The sequence below is a fragment of the Fistularia commersonii genome, chromosome 28, assembly GCF_037954325.1.
Source record: "Fistularia commersonii isolate RoL2024-O1a breed Wild chromosome 28, RoL_Fcom_v1.0, whole genome shotgun sequence".
NCBI lineage: Eukaryota > Metazoa > Chordata > Actinopteri > Syngnathiformes > Fistulariidae > Fistularia > Fistularia commersonii.
This window is the reverse complement of record NC_141311.1, coordinates 13,326,439-13,348,103: the sequence shown is the minus strand read 5'-3', so window position 1 is coordinate 13,348,103 and position 21,665 is coordinate 13,326,439. Positions and strand designations below refer to the sequence as shown.

At 42.6% G+C, this 21,665-nt stretch overlaps 2 protein-coding genes and 2 non-coding genes across 5 annotated transcripts; all 4 read right to left on the bottom strand.

The window, feature by feature from the left end:
• Positions 1–2,290: 2,290 nt before the first annotated feature.
• Positions 2,291–13,162, bottom strand: acadm (acyl-CoA dehydrogenase medium chain). 2 transcript variants are annotated; one of them, XM_086175446.1, is made up of 12 exons: positions 13,068–13,162; positions 12,694–12,805; positions 11,350–11,447; positions 11,137–11,206; positions 10,749–10,849; positions 9,293–9,373; positions 8,912–9,042; positions 8,673–8,781; positions 7,885–8,025; positions 5,523–5,618; positions 3,302–3,550; positions 2,291–3,209 (listed from the first exon to the last, which is right to left on the bottom strand). In XM_086175446.1, the coding sequence occupies exons 1-12, from the start codon at positions 13,080–13,082 to the stop codon at positions 3,138–3,140; spliced, it is 1,275 nt and encodes a 424-aa protein (XP_086031572.1). In that variant the 5' UTR covers positions 13,083–13,162; the 3' UTR covers positions 2,291–3,137. The 2 variants fall into 2 exon arrangements, with proteins under 2 accessions (XP_086031572.1, XP_086031573.1); XM_086175447.1 differs by lacking the exon at positions 13,068–13,162 and having other exon boundaries at positions 12,694–12,820.
• Positions 13,163–18,207: 5,045 nt separating this feature from the next.
• rps8a (ribosomal protein S8a) lies at positions 18,208–21,015 on the bottom strand. Its single transcript, XM_086175566.1, has 6 exons — positions 20,964–21,015; positions 20,049–20,155; positions 19,687–19,786; positions 19,292–19,467; positions 18,839–18,968; positions 18,208–18,362 (listed from the first exon to the last, which is right to left on the bottom strand). The coding sequence occupies exons 1-6, from the start codon at positions 20,965–20,967 to the stop codon at positions 18,253–18,255; spliced, it is 627 nt and encodes a 208-aa protein (XP_086031692.1). The 5' UTR covers positions 20,968–21,015; the 3' UTR covers positions 18,208–18,252.
• LOC147217687 (small nucleolar RNA SNORD38) lies at positions 19,551–19,619 on the bottom strand. Its single transcript, XR_015109006.1, has one exon. It is a non-coding gene; the product is annotated as a small nucleolar RNA SNORD38 (small nucleolar RNA).
• LOC147217686 (small nucleolar RNA SNORD46) lies at positions 19,900–20,007 on the bottom strand. The gene has a single exon (XR_015109007.1). It is a non-coding gene; the product is annotated as a small nucleolar RNA SNORD46 (small nucleolar RNA).
• Positions 21,016–21,665: the final 650 nt, after the last annotated feature.

Below are 21,665 nucleotides of genomic sequence, written 5' to 3'. Positions count from 1 at the left end.
AGAATCAGAATCATTTATTTAGGCCACGCAACAGTGTTTGTGGAATTTGTTTCCGGTACAGCACATAATGCTCACATCTCTCCTGTGTCAGTTCCATCGTCAATAATACACTACAGACAGAAAATCAAGCCAAGCAGACGAACACATCACACATCAAGACAGTGATTTGTCCAAAGTCCGTATAGCTGTTGGAAAAAAGCTGTTTTTAAATCTGACAGATTTGGTTCTGAGAGACCTGTAGCGCGTCCCAGAGGGCATAAGTGTAAACAGGTGGTGTGCAGGGTGTGTGTGGTCTGAGGAGATTTTGATTGAACGTTGTATGATGTGTCTTTGATACAGAGTGTCTATGGGAGGAAGAGTGTGAGCCATGATTCTGGATACTTTATTGATAATGCGTTGAAGTTTTGAGCGTGATTGACTATCCAAGTTACCATACCAGACTATTATTGATGAGGTCAGGATACTTTCAATTATGGCTGTGTAGAACTGGAGGAGCATATCGTGTCTCACGTTGAATTTCTTTAGCTGTCTGAGGAAAAACAGTCTTTTGTTGGCTTTTTTATAGACTTCTTCTGAGTGCTGTTTGAATTTTAGTGTGTTAGTGATGTGTGACCCAAGAAATGTGAATGAGTCCGTGATGGCTATGGGATCATAGTTGATGGAGATGGGTGTTTTGGGTGTGAGCAAGCGTGAAAAATCAATGATTAGTTCTTTTGTTTTTGAAGCGTTTAGCTGCAAGTTGTTGTTCTGGCACCAGGTGACTGCCTGGGCGACCTGCTCTCGATAGTGATCCTCATTATTGTCAGTGATGAGTCCAATTATTGTGGTGTTATCTGCATATTTGAGGATGGATACTGAGCCGTGCGAGGATGTGAGTGAGTTCGTGTAGAGAAAACAACCAGGGCGATAGGACACACCCCTGGGGGGCGCCGGTGTTGAGGGTCAGAGGTCGGAATGAGAGGCCATTCATCCTGACTCTTTGTGTCCTTCCTGAAAGGAAGCTCCTGATCCAGTGACACAAGGAGATACCAATGTCCATGTCCATGAGTTTGCTGAAGAGATTGTCGGGGTCGATGATGTTAAAAGCAGAATTGAAGTCAATGAATAGCACCCGGGCGTAGGTGTGGGGGGTTTTAAGATGGTGTAGAATCCTGTGGAGAGCCATATTGACCGCATCCTCCACAGATCTGTTGGCCCAGTATGCGAACTGGAAGCTGTCAATGAGGGGTGTGGTGAGCTCTTTCAGGTGTGAGAGAATACTCCATTCAAATGATTTCATGATGACAGAAGTGAGGGCAATTGGTCTATAGTCACTCAGGGATGAAGAGGGTGAAGAGTGGAAAAGCAGTTGGTTCTGATGATATACCTGTGGAGGTGTGGAAGTGGCTAGGAGAGGCAGCGGTAGATTTTCTGACTAGATTATTCAACAGGATCTTAGAGAGTGAGAAGATGCCTGAAGAATGGAGACAAAGTGTGATGGTGCCTATTTTTAAGGATATAGGGGATGTGCAGAATTGTGGCAATTATAGAGGGATAAAGTTGATGAGCCATACAATGAAATTATGAAAAGAGTAGTGGAAACTAGACTGAGAGCAGAAGTCAGCATTTGTGAGCAGCAGTATGGCTTCATACCTAGGAAGAGTACTACAGATGAAGTATTTGCGTTGAGAATGCTAATAGAAAAGTACAGAAAAGGCCAGAGGGAGCTGCATTGTATTTTTGTAGACCTAGAAAAAGCATATGACAGGGTGCCAAGAGAGGAGCTCTGGTATTGTATGAGGAAGTCTGGAGTGGCAGAGAAGTATGTTAGACTGGTGCAGGACATGTATGCTAGCTGTGAGACACTGGCACGGTGTACTGTAGGGGTAACAGAGAAGTTCAAGGTGGAGGTGGAACTCCATCAGGGATCAGCTCTGAGCCCCTTCTTGTTCGCAATGGTGATGGATAGGCTGACAGATGAGGTTAGACAGGACTCCCCATGGACCATGATGTTTGCAGTGACTGCAAAGTTGGTGTGAGAGAGGATACAGAGAATAGGGTTAGATGGAGAAAGTTGACTCACTGTGGCGACCCCTGATGGGAAAAGCCGAAAGAAGTTCTACATTATCACAGTAATCCCTATCTGGTGCTTAACAAAAGCTCCTGTTAGCTCTAGTCATAAGATGTTGACTGCTCAAGCCTCGCGCTCAAACAGCGGTTGTCGGCGTCTGGCTGCTAGCAGTCACTCGCCACTCTGACTAAAACGTATTGATTTGGGTATTCCAGGAATAAATCACATGTGACACACTAGTTTCTGCCTCCTGTGTGTAACATTGACCGTGCAGTTACAATTATAATTTTATTAGTTTTCTCATACCGATGGGAAGAAAGCATGTGCAGAGTTTGAAACAATTAGTAAACAGTCCCTTAATGTAGCTGAAACCCAAATTGGTAAATAAGGTCCACAATTTCAACTGAAAATATTTAACATCAAATTTTGTTTGGAAGCTGAAACACGCGCTATTATTTACTTTACATACCATTTATAGACTTACCAAATGCATGCAACTAACAGTTATGTCCATGTGCTTAGCAATACTTCCTATAGCCAATAATTCATGGATCACACAGGTATAATTTGATGTGTACACACATTTGTAAAGATATTTAACTTAAAATTAGAAATTCTTATGGAAAATAATTTCTATATCTCAGTATATGATTAAATTACAGACCAATCTAACAATATGAAAGTGTGCAGCATAAGCTTGCTAACTTGATCCAACACACAACAGCTCAAACACATCCTCATCAGAGCATTGTCTTGATGATGGGTCTATAACTCCGGTACAAGTATTTTACTGAATAAAAACATCAGAAAATATTTTGACATTTGAGTTGCTGTATATTTCTGATAGCTCTGCTTCATTAATTATACACAATATGGCATGACACTTGCCAAGATTTTCTTTTGAAAATCAGGCAAAACATTATGGCCTAGAATATGGCCAATTTTCAATGTCTGGACTCGTCCAATCACCCGGAAAGGATAATATGATATTAAAAGCAAATTTAGTTGGTTTAGGAGTAGGACTGTACATGAGCCATCTGTATGGATAAGGTTAAATTAGAAAAAGGAAATAAGCTCAAATTTATGTTCATTTCTTGAATTTTCCAAGGTGTTCACGGGCAACGATGAGTCTTTGGATTTGAGCTGTGCCTTCATAGATCTAAAAGGCAAAAATAGATAAAGAGGATGTTTTAAGACTTTGCTCAGTAATTTGACATTGGAAATGTGCAGTTACTTACTGTTGGCAATTACCTGGTAGATCTTGGCATCTCTCATTAGCTTCTCCACTGGATAATCACTGTTAAAGCCATTCCCTCCAAATATTTGAACGGCATCTGATGCCACCTGATTGGCAATGTCCCCTGCAAAAGCCTTAGCTATGGAGGCATAGTAGGTGTTTCTGCGACCCTGGTCCACTTCCCAGGCTGCCCGTTGGTAGGCCAACCGGGCCAGCTCCACCTTCATTGCCATCTCAGCCAAGAGAAAGGAGACAGCCTGGTGCTGTGAGACCCGAAAACACAGAAACAGTAGTTAGACTATCAGTCATGCATGTCATGGTGCTTGTTGATTTTTTTTTTTTTTTTTTGTAATAAGTCAACTTGTTGAGTTTCTTGAATACATTTCATCTCTATCTCAGGTGATTCCTCAGTTTTAACTCACTGTTAGTATCGAAATCCATCACCAAACAAAGGATGTGGCATTCTTACACATGCAGTTGCCACATAATGTATGACTATGCTTAGGTCAAAAAAATTAATCAGTGCACATTAATGCACATCACTAAAGTGAAGGGTAGGTTAGTGAGATAGAACAATGACATAAATAAAATATGGGGATTTGGGTGTTAAGCAGAGCAATGGCTTGTGAGGCTAAACTGTTCCTAGTCTGATCGATGGCCATATAGTTATCTGTACCTCCTCCAAGAAGGGAGACAGCAGTATAGGGCATGACTGGGATTTATGGGTTTGATGTCATGTTTACGGCATGGTTTAGGACTCTGGAGACAGACAGGTCCTGAATAGAAGGTAACTTGGAACCTCGGATTCCCTCTGCAGTCCTGATTGTCCATTCAATTCTCTGCATTCGCCACAGTACTATGTTGTCTGGATATGGGGGGGGTTAGCATGGGGGGCTCCTCCTGTCCATGGTCATCTCTACGGTCTTAAGCAGGTTCAGCTCAAGGTTGTTCTGACTGCAGCTGAGGACAGTTGTTCAACATACTGATCTGTATGCAGACTCTTCACCACCTCTAAAGAGGCCACTGATTTTGGGGGTGTTGACTGTTGACTACATCAGTTTCATTAGCTGCCTCCTGCGTGTTATGAGATTAGTGATCAAGAAACTGGGACAGTCTGGTGCACAGGACTTCTGGGTTTATGGTATAATCCACAAACATGATCCTTGCACAAGTCTCTGACAGGTCTAAGTATAGGAGGATATAGCCCAGAGCCATGTTGATAGCAACTTCCACTAATCGGTTTGCTCGATAGGCAAACTTCAGAGGATCCAGCAGGGGTCCTGAAGGACATTCAGGAGGATAACAGCTGCCTCTTAAATGTTATCATGAACAAAGAGGTCAGAGTGAAAGCCTATAATCATTTGGTCCTAGGATAGATGATTTCTTTGGGACTGGATTATAGGGCGCTTGAAGCAGGAGGGGACTTCACACACCTCCAGTGATTTATTGTATAATTTGTGTGAAAATGGATGCCAGCTGATCAATGCAGACTTTCAGACACAGGAGTGACACACAATTTGGGCCAGGAGCCTTAGTGATCTTCTGTCTTCTGAAAAGCTGGCAAACATCCTGCTCACAGATCCTGTATGATCAGAATGTCACTGGAGAGTGGTGAGGAGAGTGAAAGGGTGTGAGTAGGATGTTCGGAGTCAGAGATGGAGTGAATGACGGCTATGAATGTGTTCTAAAGCTGACAATAATACTTGTTCAGCTCATCAGCCAGTTGACGACTTTCAATATCAACTCCGTGTTGACATTCATGTGGGGGAAGTTTATGAATAGTGCTCCCTGTGATTTCTTTCATCAGAAAATCACTTAATCCACCTTGTTGGAAAGAGTGTATTTGTGCCAGATGTATTGACAGGAGTGCAGTGCAGAATCCCCGCTGCCGAAGCCTGACGGATGCACCAGCTTATTTTTACTGTCTACATTGTCTAAGCAGCTTCCAGAGCTCCTAGAGGTGCAGGAGCTCCAGGTGCAGGAGATCCAGAATACTTAAAAACTTCAGTCGACTAATCATTTTTCCTTAATCTTTAAAGTTCCTTCCATGGGGTACTGAATGAGGGAGGTGCAGGCTAAGATGCAAAGAACACAAAACACACAAAGATAGAAAAAGCACAAGAGAGAAACAGAGGCAGACGTCCAGGGCATCATCTTGAATAGCACTCATTGGCGATTTCCACCTAGAGTTGTATTCATCAGTTATTAAGTTAACACTTTCTGTAATGGACAAACCTCTGCAATAATTCTGCCAAAACTCTTCCTCTCCAGTGCATAATTGGTGGCTTCATTTAGGGCCCTCTGGGCCAAGCCAGTTGCTCCTGCAGCCACCTGTATGAAACATACATTTTGGTTGGTAAAATGCAATATTAAAATCAAACTTCTATGAAAACATAATTTAGTTTGATAGTTTGTCAACAGTAATTTGATTAAAGTTAGTATCTACAAAGACCTGGAGCACTTAGAACATTCAGAGACATAACATGGGTATTATGGTCGGCTATAAATCAGACTCAGTCCATGTTTTGCATCGTGGGAATAATAACCAGATGGGCTTAAGTGTTTATTTATTTCCTTCTGCTTCTATTTTCCACATCATCTTTTTGTGGTACTATCTGTTTTAATACATGTACTCGCTCTGCATTTATGGAGCACAAGACCATGTCTACCCGAAGCGATTTTGCCAGTTTGGTAAAAACTGTCAGGTAAACACAAGTGATTTCCCCCTCATGGCATTTTCCAGTCTTTGCTGCCTGCTTGGATTGTTGGATTTTAAGTCTACTAAATATAAGCAAATCTCAATTACAAGCTGGCCTTTCCTGCTGATGTTTCTGAAACCAATTTGTGCTGTTGCATCTTTCCAAAAGACAAAAGATATTTGTAAATGATTCCAAGCATTAGATAATGGGATAAGCCTCATAGTACATCCTGCTAAAATATGCCATAGTAAGGCAGAAGGTTGACCCAGGGAGCTAATAAGCCCTCTGCTTCAAGTTTTGGGGTGTGGCTCTGGTAGGGGGAAAAAAAAAAGTAGCAGATCCTTGAACTCCTCGATTTAACACCAACTGCATCTCTCCTTTTTGAGGGTGTCCCTGCCACACCATTATGATCCTTCCAAATTTTTAAAAAAGCAGTGGTATCTGGAGAGATTTTTTTTAATTGTCGTTTTCCTTTCACGGGTGGGGGGGCAGTATAAATGTCAGTTTTTAGATACTCTATAATCAACTTAAAGTTATCGCCAAGGAATTGCCAAAGAGCACCACCATGTCATACATCACACCACTATTTTCCTCCCACAGTCCAAAAACATGCAGCAGGTTAATTTGAAAAAAAAAATTGGGAAAAATTACCCCGAATGACTGAGTGAGTGAGTGAGTTGTTCTGTCTATATATGTGGCCCTGGGACTGGGGACTGATCCAGGTTGTACGACAGGGTGCAGAGAGAGCAACTATGGTACTGTATGAGGAAGTCTGGAGTGGTATGTTGGACTTGTGCAGGGCATTTATGCTATCTGTGAGACAGTGGTGAGGTGTGCTGTAGGTGTGACAGAGATGGGAAATGGGACTACATCAAGGATCGAGGCTGAGCCCCTTGTTAGCAGAGGTGATGGACAGGCAGGCTGACGATGAGGTTAGACAGGAATCTGAATGGACCATGATGTTTACAGATGACATTGTTATCTGTGGTGAAAGCAGGGAGCAAGTGGAAGAAGCTCTAGAGAGATGGAGGTATACCCTGGAAAGGGGAGGAATGAAGGTTAGGCACAACAAGAGAATATGTGTGAATGTGAGGGATCCAAGCGGCACATGAGAAGAGATATAAAATAAGGAGGACTCTAAGTACTTAAGAGGTCAACAGTACAGAGTTATGAAGTGTGTAGAAGAGGTGAAGAAATGTGTTCAAGCAGGTTAGAATGGGTGGAAAAAAGCTTCAGGGGTCATGTGTGATGAGAGTATCAATCAGATTGAGAGGAAAGATGTGAAAGTCAAAGATGAGTCGAGCAATGGTGTATGGTGTAGAGACAGTGGCATTCAGGAAAAAGGAAGGAAGCAGAGCTAGAAATGGAAGAGATGAAAATGTTGAGGTTCTCATTGGGGATGACAAGGATGGATACGATCAGGAATGAGTCAGAGGAACAACACATTTCAGAGCTTTTGGAGATAAGGGGCCTGAATGTGAAGGTTTGTACATGTAAACATGAGGAATAATGAATATATTGGTAGAAGGATACTGAAATTGGAGGAAAAGTAAGAATTTTTATAGATGTAGTGGCTGAAGACAGGAAGTTAGTTTGTGTGAGAGAAGAGGATACAGATTCAACTAGATTGATGAAGTTGGTTTACTGTGGCAAACCTGAAGGGAGCAGCCAAAAGAAAAAGATTAGAACAAAGAGAGCACGGCCAGTTATCTTAGAATTTCTGTTTACTGCATTAACTGTACTGTATTTGCTCTATTATTTATGATGACAGTGTACTGCATCCTAAGTATTTCCTGCAAAGGATTCATACATATAATCTGTATTTAGTCCATAGTAGCAAAATTGTACAATCAGCTAAAGCTAAATTGTGCATATCAATCTAAAGGTAGAAGACTTACTGGTGGCCTGGTCTTGTCAAATGCACCCATAGCAATTTTGAATCCAGCTCCCTCTGCAATCAATACATTCTCCTTTGGTACCCTCACATCCTCAAAAGAAATGCCCCTTGTATCAGAACATCTTTGGCCCATGTTCATTTCCTATGTCAGAAGTGATACAAGGACAGTACAGTTATTGCAAACAGGATTTCTAAAACCTCATGTCAAACTTCCAGTTTGTATTGTTCTTGACAATAATTTGTAATTTCACTCTAAAAATGAGTCTCAATTAGAGGAACACTTACCTTAGACATAAACTTCTGATGATGAAGAAGAGTCTCATATCAAAATTAATTTGATGAATAAAGTAAAAATTAGACGAGATTCTTGACTATATTTAGCTATATTTCCCACATAAGCTAACCAGGTGCCCCTTTCCTCTTATTGAAATCAAGTATCTTGATGAGTTGAGAGTGCATCTTCATCTGTTGTGTACTATAACTACATGGGTCACAAGGTAATTTTGAACAAGTGTCTCAAACATGAAACATGTCAGTAAGATCAGTGATCCAGTCTTACATTATGAACACAAACACTGTGTTGACTTAGCATTGAACATCTTATTCATCCACCCTTTAAAAAAAGTTTACATTTTCATGGGGATTTTATATACAAAAGGAATTTTCTCTGAGCCTAACAGGAAAAGTTCCCAGAAAAGCAAATAAAATTTCCAAAAAAATTGAAGGTCTTCAATTCCTATTCTTTTAGTCATTGAAAACAGTTATTGCACAAGGTTAACATGATCTTACCTTTCTTCCTACTTGAATCCCTGGAGTGTCTGCATCAACAATAAATCCAGTAAAAGCCTTACCAGCTGGACATTTAGGATCTGTCTCGGTGCGGGCGAGGAGGAAGTACCTGGGGAAGATGGAAGATAACATAAGTGATCAGTTACTGCTAAAACAGCAGATAGGCACAATTTTTGAGGGAAGTAATTATCAGCCAGATTACTCATATGGGTGTAAAAAGATGTGCATGGTGTACTGACCAGTTAGCTTTACCACCATTGGTAATCCACATTTTCTGCCCGTTAACAACATACTCATCGCCAACCCTCACGGCACGCGTTTTGATGCCAGCAACATCAGAGCCGGCACCTGGCTCAGTTACACAGTATGCCTGTCAAGAACACACCGAAAAAATATTTCTATCAATATGTAATAGTAGTCTTGTAACTTGCCTGTACACACTTGATAACTGGTCAATTGTGCAACTAGTCAAAATAATTTGTAAAAAATAAGAAAATTTAAAAAAAAGTACTTTACAGAGAAAGAATATGAAATAATGCTCCTTTTACAGTGTTTTAGAATTATCTTTAGACATTGCGAAGAAAAATGCTCTTCAGCATATTTTGATAAACTTTTCTTACACACATGAGAGGCTCCTCAGTCATCCTTCCAAGGTATTTTTTCTTTTGTGCAGCATTGCCAGCAAGAATGACAGGCATTTGCTGGATGGACAAAAAAGTTGTGCAATTTTAATAGACTTAACCTATCCCAAGAAGAACAGTTTTTTTAACTTAAAAGCAAAAGCATACAGTGCATTTCTCTATGCAGGAAAAGTCAGGATGGTTACGGTGGGACTTCATTGCTTTGACAACACTGCACCAGGTGTAAATTCAAAAAGGTTGCTGTTGATGTTGTTTTCAACATGCAGGTTGGCATCAATAACCAAAAGCTTTAAAGGGAACCCAGACTTGGCAGGACTAATTGGATAAATATATTTAAATGTTTGTGTCATACTAAAATGTGTTGTTTAAAAAGCTTGAAGAATTATTTCTTTAAAAATCTCAACACATTCTAACCTACAAGCATAGCCATTGTTTAATAGCGCAATGCATGCTGAGTTGATGACATAAATTGGTTGCATTGTCTTAACTTTAGCCTTCCACTGGTATTAACTTTCACAATACAGACTACCATAATAATGCCACAAGAGAAGAACCTAAGCTGCTGAAAGGGCTAACAGGTGCTGCTAGTTTTAAACAGAGGATAAAGCCAAATGCCATGCCTTTGGTTTTCTTCCACAAGCAGACAAAAGGCCCTCAGGAAACTAGTGAAGCCTGCTCTAAGAAATGCTATAGGCAAGAGATGCTCGATGTTCTCCAGCAAGGATGTGAACAAACAGCAGATGTGGTCTCTGTTGATGAAGAACAATCACAGAGGAAGATGACAACAACCCATCCAGTGATCAGCTGATGCCCCAACACACACACACACACACACACACACACACACACACACACACACACACACACACACACACACACACACACACACACACACACACACACACACACACACACACACACACACACACACACACACACACACACACACACACACACACACACACACACACACACACACACACACACTTTGGGTGACTCTTGCCTCTTCGTTTCAGTGTTATCCTCCTCCCTCATGTCTGTCTCGGGTTCAAATTGGAAGGATTGCACAGATGACATGTTTTTTCTCGATTCGGTAAAATTAATGGGACCTAGCTCAAAGCAACCATGCGGCATCACTACCCAGGCACCATTGTGACGTAAACAACACCTTAGAGAGTTTGTGTAACAAAAACAAAGATATGGTGAGAGATTTTAATATCGTTTTTATGGATCTGGTACAAATATTAATCAAATCAGACAATAATGTCTTGGTAACTGGAGATTCTTTTAAAACCCTTTGACTAAGTGTCTACAAACAGTCTACCACTGACATTTTAATGAACTGGAGTCAGAAATCTCAGCAGTGCACTGGAAATGGTGGTTTCAGAATTTTTTTCAATGAGCTCTTCAGTGGCCAACATAGTAAACAACTCACCCCCAGAGAGTTTGCTTCAATAGCAGTCTGTACTCCTGTGCAACCATAAGCTAGTTCTTCTGTGATGATACAAGTATCAAAGATCGACAAGCCCATTCCACCTTAAATATAAAATGACAAAGATAGCAAGGATTGTGGGTATATTGGTCATGACATGAGAAACAAATACTCAAGTTTTAGTCCTATGTCACATATCCAAGGCTACATTAGTCACCAGAGCAGGCCATAATAATGTGCCCCCGCCAAACAAACTTAAGTGAAACAAAAAAGTATCCAAGATAAACTCATGTGTGCTGTTTGTTATGAAGGTCTGTCCTACATAATTCCATGCACAAGTTTAACATTAGTCAGGTAATCAATTCAATATACATCAAATAGGAACGCATACCATATTCTTCTGTAATGTGACCATTTATGAGACCGAGCTCCCATGCTTTCTTGATGATGGGGAATGGATACTGAAAAATGCCAGGGCATTTAAAAGTTAAACTGTTTAAAACCAACATATAAAACTCTTCATTGGAAAAAGGTCTTTAATGATTAATTTAATTTCGAACACTATGAGCTTCACTCCAGTTCTCTCAAGACTTCCTATACTCACGTCACCACTTCTGTCATAAGCTGCAGCAAAAGGGACAATTTCTTCTTGTGCAAACTTCCTTGCCAGCTGTTGGAACTCTTTCTGCTGATAGGTCAGATCTGTAGCAGGGGAGAGTATGAGGGATGAATATTGTACTTTTTTGTATGTTATTTCTTGCCATCTTTTCACTATACCTACCCATAAAAAACAACTCCGTAATTCCAGATCATTATATAGCAACAATGCTCAAACTTAGGATATCACTTGTTCTTTTTAAAAATATTTCAACAACCAGACCAACCTACCAAACCAAGACAATGCTACATTACTAAATTTAAGTTGTGGAGCTGAATGTTTAACCAACAAAATAACAAAATATAAAGGACCGTAGCAGGACTGATAATATAAAGAATATAATCCAAACACTGAAAGGATTCTATAATCTCTAATTCCTTTCACTCCAGCTTTTCTTCTTTTCTCCCAAAATTATATGACTTGGCTGAATAAATGTATTTCCCAGTTCCTACCTGTTATATGCTAAAGGATAAGCCACCTAGTAGGGCACAAGGTTTAGCTACGAGGAGAAGTCAAATATTGTCAGTCTATATGAGAATTGATTTAAATCCTAAAACCAAACACAAAAACATTTCATAATTATTCAGGCATTGGTGCCTGATGCGGTTGAAGTCATTGTTGGGAGTGGTGAGGATGGCTTGGATCGGGAATGAGTATCAGAGGGACTTCACATGTTAGATGTTTTGGTAATGTGATAATGTCACATAGGCCAGACAGAGATGGTTTGGGCATGTACAGAGGAGGGATGGTGTATATGTTGGTAGAAGGATGCTGAGATTGGAACCACCAGGCAGGAGGTCTAGGGGAAGACCAAAGATAAGATTTGAGTGTGAAAGAGGACATTAAGTTAGTTGCTGGGTAAGAGGAGGATACAGAGCATAGGGTTTGACTGGGGAGGTTTATTCTCTGCGGCAACTCCAAAAGGTAGAAGTCAAACATATGAACGAAGACAATTCAGGCAGTGGTTAGCGCTGCCGCCACACAGCTAGAGGATTCCTGGCCCAATTCAGTATGGGCCTATGTGTGCGGAATTGCTCTTCCTGTGTCTGCCAAAATATGGCAAAGGTTAAATGACGTCTTTAAATGAGAGTGGGTGGTTGATTTTTTTTAAATTTTTGACCCATTCATCATCTTGTCCCGAGTGTATCCCCCTCGCCACTAGTGATTACGCCACTAGTAGATTACGAAAACATTTATTATGACATAAAACACGCGGAGGATGTCTGTTAGTAAACGGTGATTTTTTTAGGTGTTTGATGGAATTATGTTGAGGTTCGGCTCCTAACTCACCAAAGGAGAAGCCTATATGTGCAGGCGGGTCACTGGACAATGATGTCGCACCGGCAATGGCAGCGTTGGAGCTGTGGAGCCGAATACCTGACCGGAGGCTGGCCCTTAGTGCCTGGTTTGACATCATGAAATGAACAACGATGAGACAAATCGACTTTTTGAAGTATACCCCTATTGTGGAAATAGAGGAAAATTAAATCGTTCAAAACATTCCCCAGGGTTGACCGGTGAAAGCACCCATAGCTACCAAGAGTTTCACTTCAGTGATACGGGAATGTATGTCAGGGGGTTACTAAACTGTCGTTATAAAGGTTTAATGACTAAATTGAAATAAATATGACCGCTGAAATCAAAAAATATGTGAAAACACCAACCTTGTTTAGCAACATTCTTTTGGCAGCTACGTAGCAAAACTACACGACGGTACTGCAACCTTTCTCCTTTATAGAAACGTCAGCCTACTCAGCCAATCATTGAAGCGGATACGATCACGCGGTACTTCTCGGCATTTGCAACTTGACTTTTGCCCTAGTTTGCTTCTTAAAGTATCGTTTACAAAAAAATTAGGGGAACCTCCTTTAGCACTTATCACCTAGAGGCTTTTTGATTTGTGGAATCTTCCATTAGGAAATTGTGGGTTTGTGATGTAAATTAATTAGCTGTGCAAAATAGTGTATAAACTCCGTGAACTCAAAAAAAAATTACATCAAATTCAAGGTTTAACATTTTAACCCATAAATGTTGTTGTAACTATGGTCTAAGAAAATAGTCTTAAATAAAGCAACATCTAAACAAGCTATTGGATTGTGTAGATCACAGCCTGGTGAGCCTTCCTCACCAGTTTGAAGGCAAGGTTACTCCAAGTGAGGTCCTCTCTGAGGTGAACACCCTCTTCCACAGCTGCTCCACCAATGTGCAAGGAAAGGGGTTAATTGCAGCAATTTTCTCCTTTGTTTTCCTCATGTCCCCTCTGTGAGCTGTAATCTTAACATGGTGGAAGGGTTTGCGCGTTCCAGTGATCCTGGGAGCTATGTTGTCGGGGGCCCTATGCCCCTGAAAGGGTCACCCAAGACAAACAGGTCCCAGGTGAGAGACCACACAAAGCATGACTCAGAAGACCTCCATGAAGAAGAAAATCATTAGCCCCAGATTTCCCTTGCCCGAACGTGGGTCGCTGGGGCCCCCCCAGAGCCAGGCCTGGGGAAGGGGTTCAGTGGCAAGCGCCTGGTGGCTGGGTCTTTACCCATCGGGTTTGGCCAGGCACAGCCCGAAGGAACGACATTGGTCCCTCTTCCCCTGGGCTCACCACCCACAGGAAGGGCCAAGGGGGTCGGATGCAGTAGGCAGAGCGGGGGACCGTGGCGGTCTGATCCTTGGTTGCAGAAGCTGGCTTTTGGGACATGGAATGTCACTTCTCTGGCAGGGAAGGACGCTGAGTTGGTGCGCAAGGCTTAGAGATTCTCTCTATATTCATAGCTATGTTATTTCGACTACTCACATGAAGACAGCCAGACGTGTGAGCACAAATGGCCTTTGTCCTCAAACAGGAACCTACCCCCATGATTGTATATTCAAGTAAGCATAAAGGTGTTGCAGCTCAGTGGTAGAGCGCAAGCATGAGGTCCTGGGTTCAATCCCCGGCACCTCCACTGTATGTCGCGTCGGATGAAAGCGTCTGCCAAATGACTGCAAAGCAAATGGCAACCTACCCCCTGATAAGTAACTTACCCCCCTGAATGTAAACAGGAATTACCCTCTCCCTGTATATGATCTTGTCAACACCACCAATACACATTCACACAATAAAAGGCCGAGCAAGGAGGAACTCGGTGGGATTCTCTGGATCTTGCCTCCAAAGAGCGCGCTGAGTCTCCCCCTCTGCACAGCTCAAAAGAATAGTCACTTGTCTGTGTTATTTCTTGTAGTAGCCTCGGTCTCCTCTTTGCAGGCTTCAACTTAGACCAGCACGAATTAGGATCACTCTCTAACACAGACTCACCTTGAAACACAGTGGGGGTCTGGAATCAAGCCTCTCTAGAGGTGCTGGACTAATTTTCTATTCAGGAGTTGCCCCAGGTGAGAGGCGTCGGGCAGGTGTGGGCATAGTGATTGCCCCCTGTCTCTGCGCCTGCATGTTGGGGTTCAACCTGGTGGACAAGAGGGTAGCCTCCCTCCACCTTCAGGTGGGGGGACAGGCTCTGACTGTTGTTTGTGGCTGCATCCAACAACAGTTCAGTTTACCCACCCTTCTTGGGGTTCCCAGAGCGGCTGCTGGAGAGCGTTCCTACCAGGGACTCCCTGGTTATTCTGTGACTTCAACGCTCACGTGGGCAACAACAGTGTGACTTGTCAGGGCATGATTGGGAGGAATGGCCCCTCTGATCTGAACCTGACCGGTGTTTTGTTAGTGGACTTTTGTGCTCGCCAGATTGTCCATAACAACCACCATGTTCAGGCATAAAGGTGTTCATGTGTACATTGGCACCAACACACCTTGGCCCACAGTTCTTTGATCGATCTCTTGGTCGTATCGTCAGACTTGCAGCCACATGTCCTGGACACTTGTCCTGGCGGAGCTGTCAACTGATCACCACCTGGTGATGAGCTGGCTCAAATGGTGGGGGAGAATGCTGGTCAGACTTGGGAGACCCAAATGTAATGTGAGGTTCTGCTGGGAACATCTAGCGGAGTCCCCTGTCAGAGGGAGTTTCAACTCCCACCTCTGGCAGAACTACAACCAGGGCCTGAGGGAGGCAGGTGAAATTGAGTCCGAATAGGCCTTGTTCTGTGCTTCAATTGTCAAGGCGGAAGACTGCAGCTGCAGTCATAAGGTGGTCGGCGCCTGCCAGGGTGGCAACCCTCGAACCAGCTGGTGGACTCTAGTGGTCAGGGAAACTGTCAAGAAGGAGTCCAAGAGCCCCGCCTGTGGGGCTCTGAAGGCAGCTGACGTGTACCAGCAGGCCAAGGGGCATGCAGCTTTGGCGGTTGCCAAAGCAAAAACTTGTGCGTGGGAGGAGTTCAGGTAGACAATGAAGAACAACTTCCGGTGGGTGTTGAGGAGATTCTGGTCCACCATCCGGCGGCTCAGGAGGGGGAAGCAGTGCTCCATCAACACTGTGTACAGTGGGAGCGGGGCGCTGCTGACCTCAACTCAAGACGTTGTAGATCCATGGCAGACCTCCTCAACCCTGTGAGGATGCAGAGCAAGGAGACTCTGGAATGGATACACCTATTTCAGGGGCTGAAGTTGTTGAAGCAGTCAAAAAGCTCTTCAGAAGCAGGGCTCCAGGGGTGGATGAGGTCCACCTTGGGTTCCTTGCTGCTTGACTGGCAGACCGGGGTGGTGATCCCCCTTTTTAAAAAGGGGAATTAGAGTGTGCTCCAACTACAGGGGGATCACACTCCTCTCAGCCTCCCTGGTAAGGTGTATTCAGCGGTGCTGGAGAAAAGGGTCTGCCGGGGCGTTGAACTTTGCTTCAGGAGGAGCAGTGTGGTTTTCATCCTGGCCGTGGAACAGTGGACCAGCGGACCAGCTCCATACCCTCAGAGGGGACCTCGAGGGGGCATGGGAGTCCACCCAACCAGTCTACATTTGTTTTGTGGACCTGGAGAAGGCATTCAAGAGGGAGCTGAGACAAAAAGCTAAGCTCTCAATTTACCTGTCGCTCTATCTTCCCACCCTCACCTATGGCCAAGAGCTGTGGGTAGTGGCCAAAAGAACGAGATCGCAGATACAAGCGGCTGAAATGAGTTTTCTCCACAGGGTGGCTGGGCTCTCCCTAAGAGATAGATTGAGAAGTTCGGTCATCCAGGAGGACCTCGGAGCAGAGCCGCTGCTCCTCTGCATAGAGGAGCCAGATAAGGTAGAACTGGCATCTGGTCAAGATGCCTCCTGCAGGGCTCTCAGGGGAGGTTTTCTGGGCATGTCCATCCAGGAGGAAACCACTGGGAAGACTCAGGACACACTGGAGACACCATGTCTCGAGGCTGGACTAGAAATGCCTCGGGTCCCCATTGAGGAGCTGGACCATGTGGTGGGGTAGAGGGAGGTCTGGGCTTCACTGCTTCTGCTGCTGCCCCTGCGACCCGACTCCAGATAAGCAAGAGAAGACGGATGGATTGATTTTCCTCATGTTCACGCGAGTTTTCTCTGCGCCAGCTGTCAAGGTTTTTCCACCTCACTTGCATCTCCTTTCCGTTTTGGCTTTTCGTTTCAGGGGTTAACAAAGCGAGTCTACCTCCATCATCTAACCCCATCCTCTGTATCGTCTTCTCTCGCAACAATTAATGTCATGTGCTCGTTCCCTGCGTCCATAAATTTTCTTTAGAGGAAGGCAAGACCTCCCTCCTTCTTATTGTCCAACCTAGCATCATACACCCTTTGTTTTGCCCTTGCCTGTGTTGCATCTCCTTTCTGCTATCTTCAGTCTCCAACTTCTTTGTCAACCTTTTCTCTGAATATATTTCTGCACTTCCTCATTTCAATACCTATGTTCCTTTACAATTTTACCTCCAGATGACACACCAATTTCTTTCCGACCGGTCTCCCCCAACACATTAGTAAGCACATCTGTGTTGACTGTAATTGTCCAGTCATCTGAAATTTCCCCTGAACACCCAGAGCTTTTCTCAATTATTACCTTTTCAGCTTCCACCACTTCATATTTCATCTTTGTCCCATCTATCTTACTGTCACCATACTCATTCTATGCTGTCAAGCTACTCTCTCATACCAGTACCACTACTTTGCAGTCACTTATCTCCCTCTTCTCCTTGTAATCTGCAAGTTTTTCTGTTCTGATCTTTTCTAGTGTTCACTAGAACCATTTCCACCCCCTGGCAACATCTATCACCCATATTTCTATCATGGACAATAAACCTGCCCAGTAGTTCATCTCTTACCTGAACCAACATGTCCATTTAGGTCTGCATTAATTACTTCTCACAGATGGGTATTCAGCATCACTTCACTCCAATTACTCTACAAGTTCTCATTTTCTGACTCACATCCCACTTGTAGGGCATTGCCGCTAAGATTTAACAACCAACCTTCAATTTCTCTTTGTAGGCTCACAAGTCCATCTTACCCTTTTTGTGTACTCCAATCAAGAAAACAGATGTAATATCTTACTGGTAGTGCCATAATAGTACAACCTAAAACTTATTCTTGAGCCTCTAGCCTTGATATCTTTCTACTCAGACAATGTATAGCAACCTTCCATCTCTGAATTATGTCAACCATCTCTTGCTTTTCTTGTCACTGCCAGTTCAAGTTTCATTCTACAATTAACTGATTTTAACATGACCAAAACAGTAAAGGGATTTCAAAATACTTCTTTTGCATTCAAATTAAAATGTCTCAAAGTTACTTATGTTCTCAGCCACATTGAGAATCTGTTAACTATGCATTCCATCGAACCCTCAATAAATACATAGGGAGAAGGTTTGGTTGTGGTGATTCCAAAAACTGTGTCAACCCATGTGTCAAAATAACAAGACAGTTTAAAACACATGGTGGGTCATCTTGAGTTTATTGATTTATCAAAGAGCAGTGTAGGTCTATTTGCCTTTCTTGGCCTTGATCTTCCTTAAGTAGAACTCAAGCTCTTTACCCTCCAGGATGTAGCCATCTGCTCTACCACACTGTCCGGGTCTGGAAGCGATACAAGCTGCAACAGAGCAAAACCATTTACATCGCCACCAGAAAACCTCAATAACTGTGAATGTTCCACATTAGGGTCAGGTTACAGCGACATTATCTTTGTGTAAAACATTTAATCAACTCAGATGTGTTAAATTCAAAGTTTATATTTTGAATACTTTTGTGCATGCCAGTTCGCTTTTATCAAATGAAATACGGAGAAGCACATTTTAAAATAGGCTTGAACTGGCATTCACCAAAATTTTCACGATTTCTTCTACACAGAAAGGGGCATTAGTCTTTGCGCCATGACTGGGATTATGAAGATTGAAATGACTAAAAAGGTACTTTCTATAGGTCTAATAAGCATGTCATAGCTTCAAAACTAGGCACCCTTTCTTCTCACAAAGTATTCAAGTAAATAATTCACTCAGCGATTGTCAGTAGACAGAACCTAAATATAACCCAGCACTACAGGTCTGCATTGAAGTTAAATAGTCTTACCGAGCAGTTTTCCTTGTTGAAACTGCTCCTCCAAAAGGGCGCTGATTTTTGCTGTCTTTTTACGCTCATCGTATTTCTTCTGAGTCCTCTTGGACCTCTTCTTGTTTAAGACCTCCTCTTCCTCAGGAGTCTGCAGGAGTAATTACTTGTTAAGAAAGTACTATGTAATAACAAGGTTTGTGATGTGGGAAAAATGTCTTTGTTCTGTAACAGAACTGAACAGTTATCTTCATAGAAAGCATGCACAGGGTCAGGCTCATGATCCGTTAACTTTGTTCCAAATATAACTCAGAAAGAAAACCTTGATTGCTTTCATAATTTTGCAAGTAATTAACCATCTGCATGGTTTATAATCCAGTTTTTCCTAATAATTCAAAGTAAACTATTTGTATGGAGTGCACTGCTGTGCACAAGAAAAGATGTAACAAACGTGTGATATGAAAATTGGAGTACCAGCTTGGCTCCTTTCTTGCGTCCCAGAGGTGTGGCATAGTGAGACTCATACCACTGCCTGAAGGGTATGCTGTCGACAAGAACAATGCAGTTCTTAACCAGTGTCTTGGTTCTGACCAACTCATTGTTGGAGGCATTGTAGACCACATCAATGATCCTTGTCTTACGTGTGCAGCCTATGTGGTGAAAGAAAAATTGTTTGTCAAGGTTAATTACTCACTGAGCACAACTCAAGTCATGTCGGTATGAGCTGGGGGCCTTTCTCAGATTCATAAGTATCAGCACTTGCATTCAGTAGCAGAACTGGAAAAATGTATCTTCATTGAAAGTTGTGCACAAGTTAAAATCGTTCATGCCCATTAAAAAAAAAGTCTTGTCTTCAGAGGGGGGCTTACACTCTGAGCCCCAGGAGAAGTTCCCAACATCCAGTCTCAGTGCACGGTACTTCTTGTTCCCACCGCGGACCCTCACTGTGTGGATACGACGAGGGCCAATCTAAATACACATTGAGTACAATGGAAATCAGGACCCCACAGGTTCTTTACTCAAATACTGTTCTACTACCTGAAGGTTCTGGCCTGGTCAAATTGTTTAAAACATGTATTCCAAGCGCGTCAGTGTAACTATGACACATCCTAACATTGGTAAGTCCAAAGCTTTGAACCATATCAGCCAAAGGAAGACCCACCTAAGGTATAGTTTTCATCATCCACGCCACAGTGGTTCAAGTTTCAAGTGAGGGGACCTACTTCTCTACCTTTGTGTTTGCTGGAGGACGACCAAGCTCATACTTCCTCTTCTTGTGGTAGGGTTTACGTTTACCACCAGTCTTGCGACGTTTGTGCCAGTTGTCCCTGGAGATACCTATTTAATGAAAGTTCAGTTAAGATAAAAGAATACATAAGTTGTCATACAAAAGTCTCTGTTTTAGCTTGAGTAGTCAGTTCTCCAAGGTGTGGATTCCTCATGAGTGTTCGGATTTTAGAACTTCATCATGTTACTCAAGCCATCCCATGTTTCAATCATTAATTTTTATGAATCTCTATCTCTCACTAAACCTTATCCTTAGTCAACGGCTATGATCTCCAAATGCTATGGCAAATTCATACGCACATGGTATACGCACATCAGACAAGAATGGCAACTGTGATTACGACACTGGATCCATAAATGCAATAGCAACCGCTAGCTGAATTAAACTCCTGGCAATGCGCACAATTATTAACCTTAAATCACTTGAATGCAACATTTCCAGCCAGTTAAATTCCCGTCTCAAACAGATCCTTAGCCATGTTCATGGCCTGGGTCCTAGCTAATATCGTTCGTAGGAAACGCTAAGCGAATGCAAGAAACTTGAGTAAGTCACATACTGTGTCTAGGATTTCAGTACACCAAATCTAACCTAACATGCCGGGCAAAATATGTTTTAAACTCCATCTAAGCATTGATAGCTTACATTACGCGGCTAAAGAGAAGCCATCTTGGATTGTTTGGCATCGTTTGGAAAATAGGGTCCTACGATCGCTAAAACTGTCTGGATCAACTAAAGTTAAACCTTAATCGGTTTCTGGAGCGACACTTAATGTTTAAAAATCATTTGATTCATATTTTACGACTTAAAACAGCAGATGGACAGTGATTGTCCTTCCGGACCACTCATGAAGACACTTACCCATTGTCAGTCACCGGCAGAAAGAGGAAGCGCAAAGACTCATGGGGAATTTTGAAGACTTTGTGTTCTCGCGACACTTCCCATTTCGCTAAGTGAACGAGATCTGGCTGTTGTTATATATTGCCCTCGATAGCATTTTTTAATGATGAACTTCTTTTTGGAAAAATGTAGAGAAAAAACAATGTTAAAATCTTTGGAATAGTCCCTTCAGGAACGGCCACATCGAATCAACCTCCTCCATGTAAACCTTAGTCTCTATATCTTCTCATACGCCAACTAACTTAATGTCCTCCTTCACCGCTTCCATAAATCTTCTCTTCCAGCACCATCCTGCTGCTATTGCTTATGTTATCCCAAATTGTAAATACTATGTGTATTTGTATATGTCTATTGTACATACATTGTTCATTGAACATACCATGTCTACCCGTATGTACATACTATGTTCATTTATACTGGTGTGCCTCTTTTTTATGCGTATTCCGAGGTAGGAGCTCTCAACAAAATTTCATTCTGCTTGCATAAAATCTTGAGTAGCTTGAAAACCTAGCATCATTCTACCAATAGGTTCGATATCCCTTCTCTGTACATGCCTGAACCATTTTGGCTTGGCTTCTCAAATCTTCAGAGCCATCTTCATCTCTCCTACCCCCAGCTCTGCTTTCTGTTTTCCTCAACCCAACTGTCTCCAAACCACACAGC

What these genes read in the sequence shown, in the direction of transcription:
- rps8a (XM_086175566.1), bottom strand. An exon ending in GTCCTCCAGCAAACACAAAG is followed by an intron (nt 19,787 to 20,048) that starts GTAGAGAAGTAG and finishes ATGTGTATTTAG; the next exon opens with ATTGGCCCTCGTCGTATCCA. An exon ending in TCAACAAGGAAAACTGCTCG is followed by an intron (nt 18,363 to 18,838) that starts GTAAGACTATTT and finishes GCTCTGTTGCAG; the next exon opens with CTTGTATCGCTTCCAGACCC.
- acadm (XM_086175446.1), bottom strand. An exon ending in GGATTCAAGTAGGAAGAAAG is followed by an intron (nt 8,026 to 8,672) that starts GTAAGATCATGT and finishes CTTCTGACATAG; the next exon opens with GAAATGAACATGGGCCAAAG. An exon ending in TTGGCAGAATTATTGCAGAG is followed by an intron (nt 3,551 to 5,522) that starts GTTTGTCCATTA and finishes CGGGTCTCACAG; the next exon opens with CACCAGGCTGTCTCCTTTCT.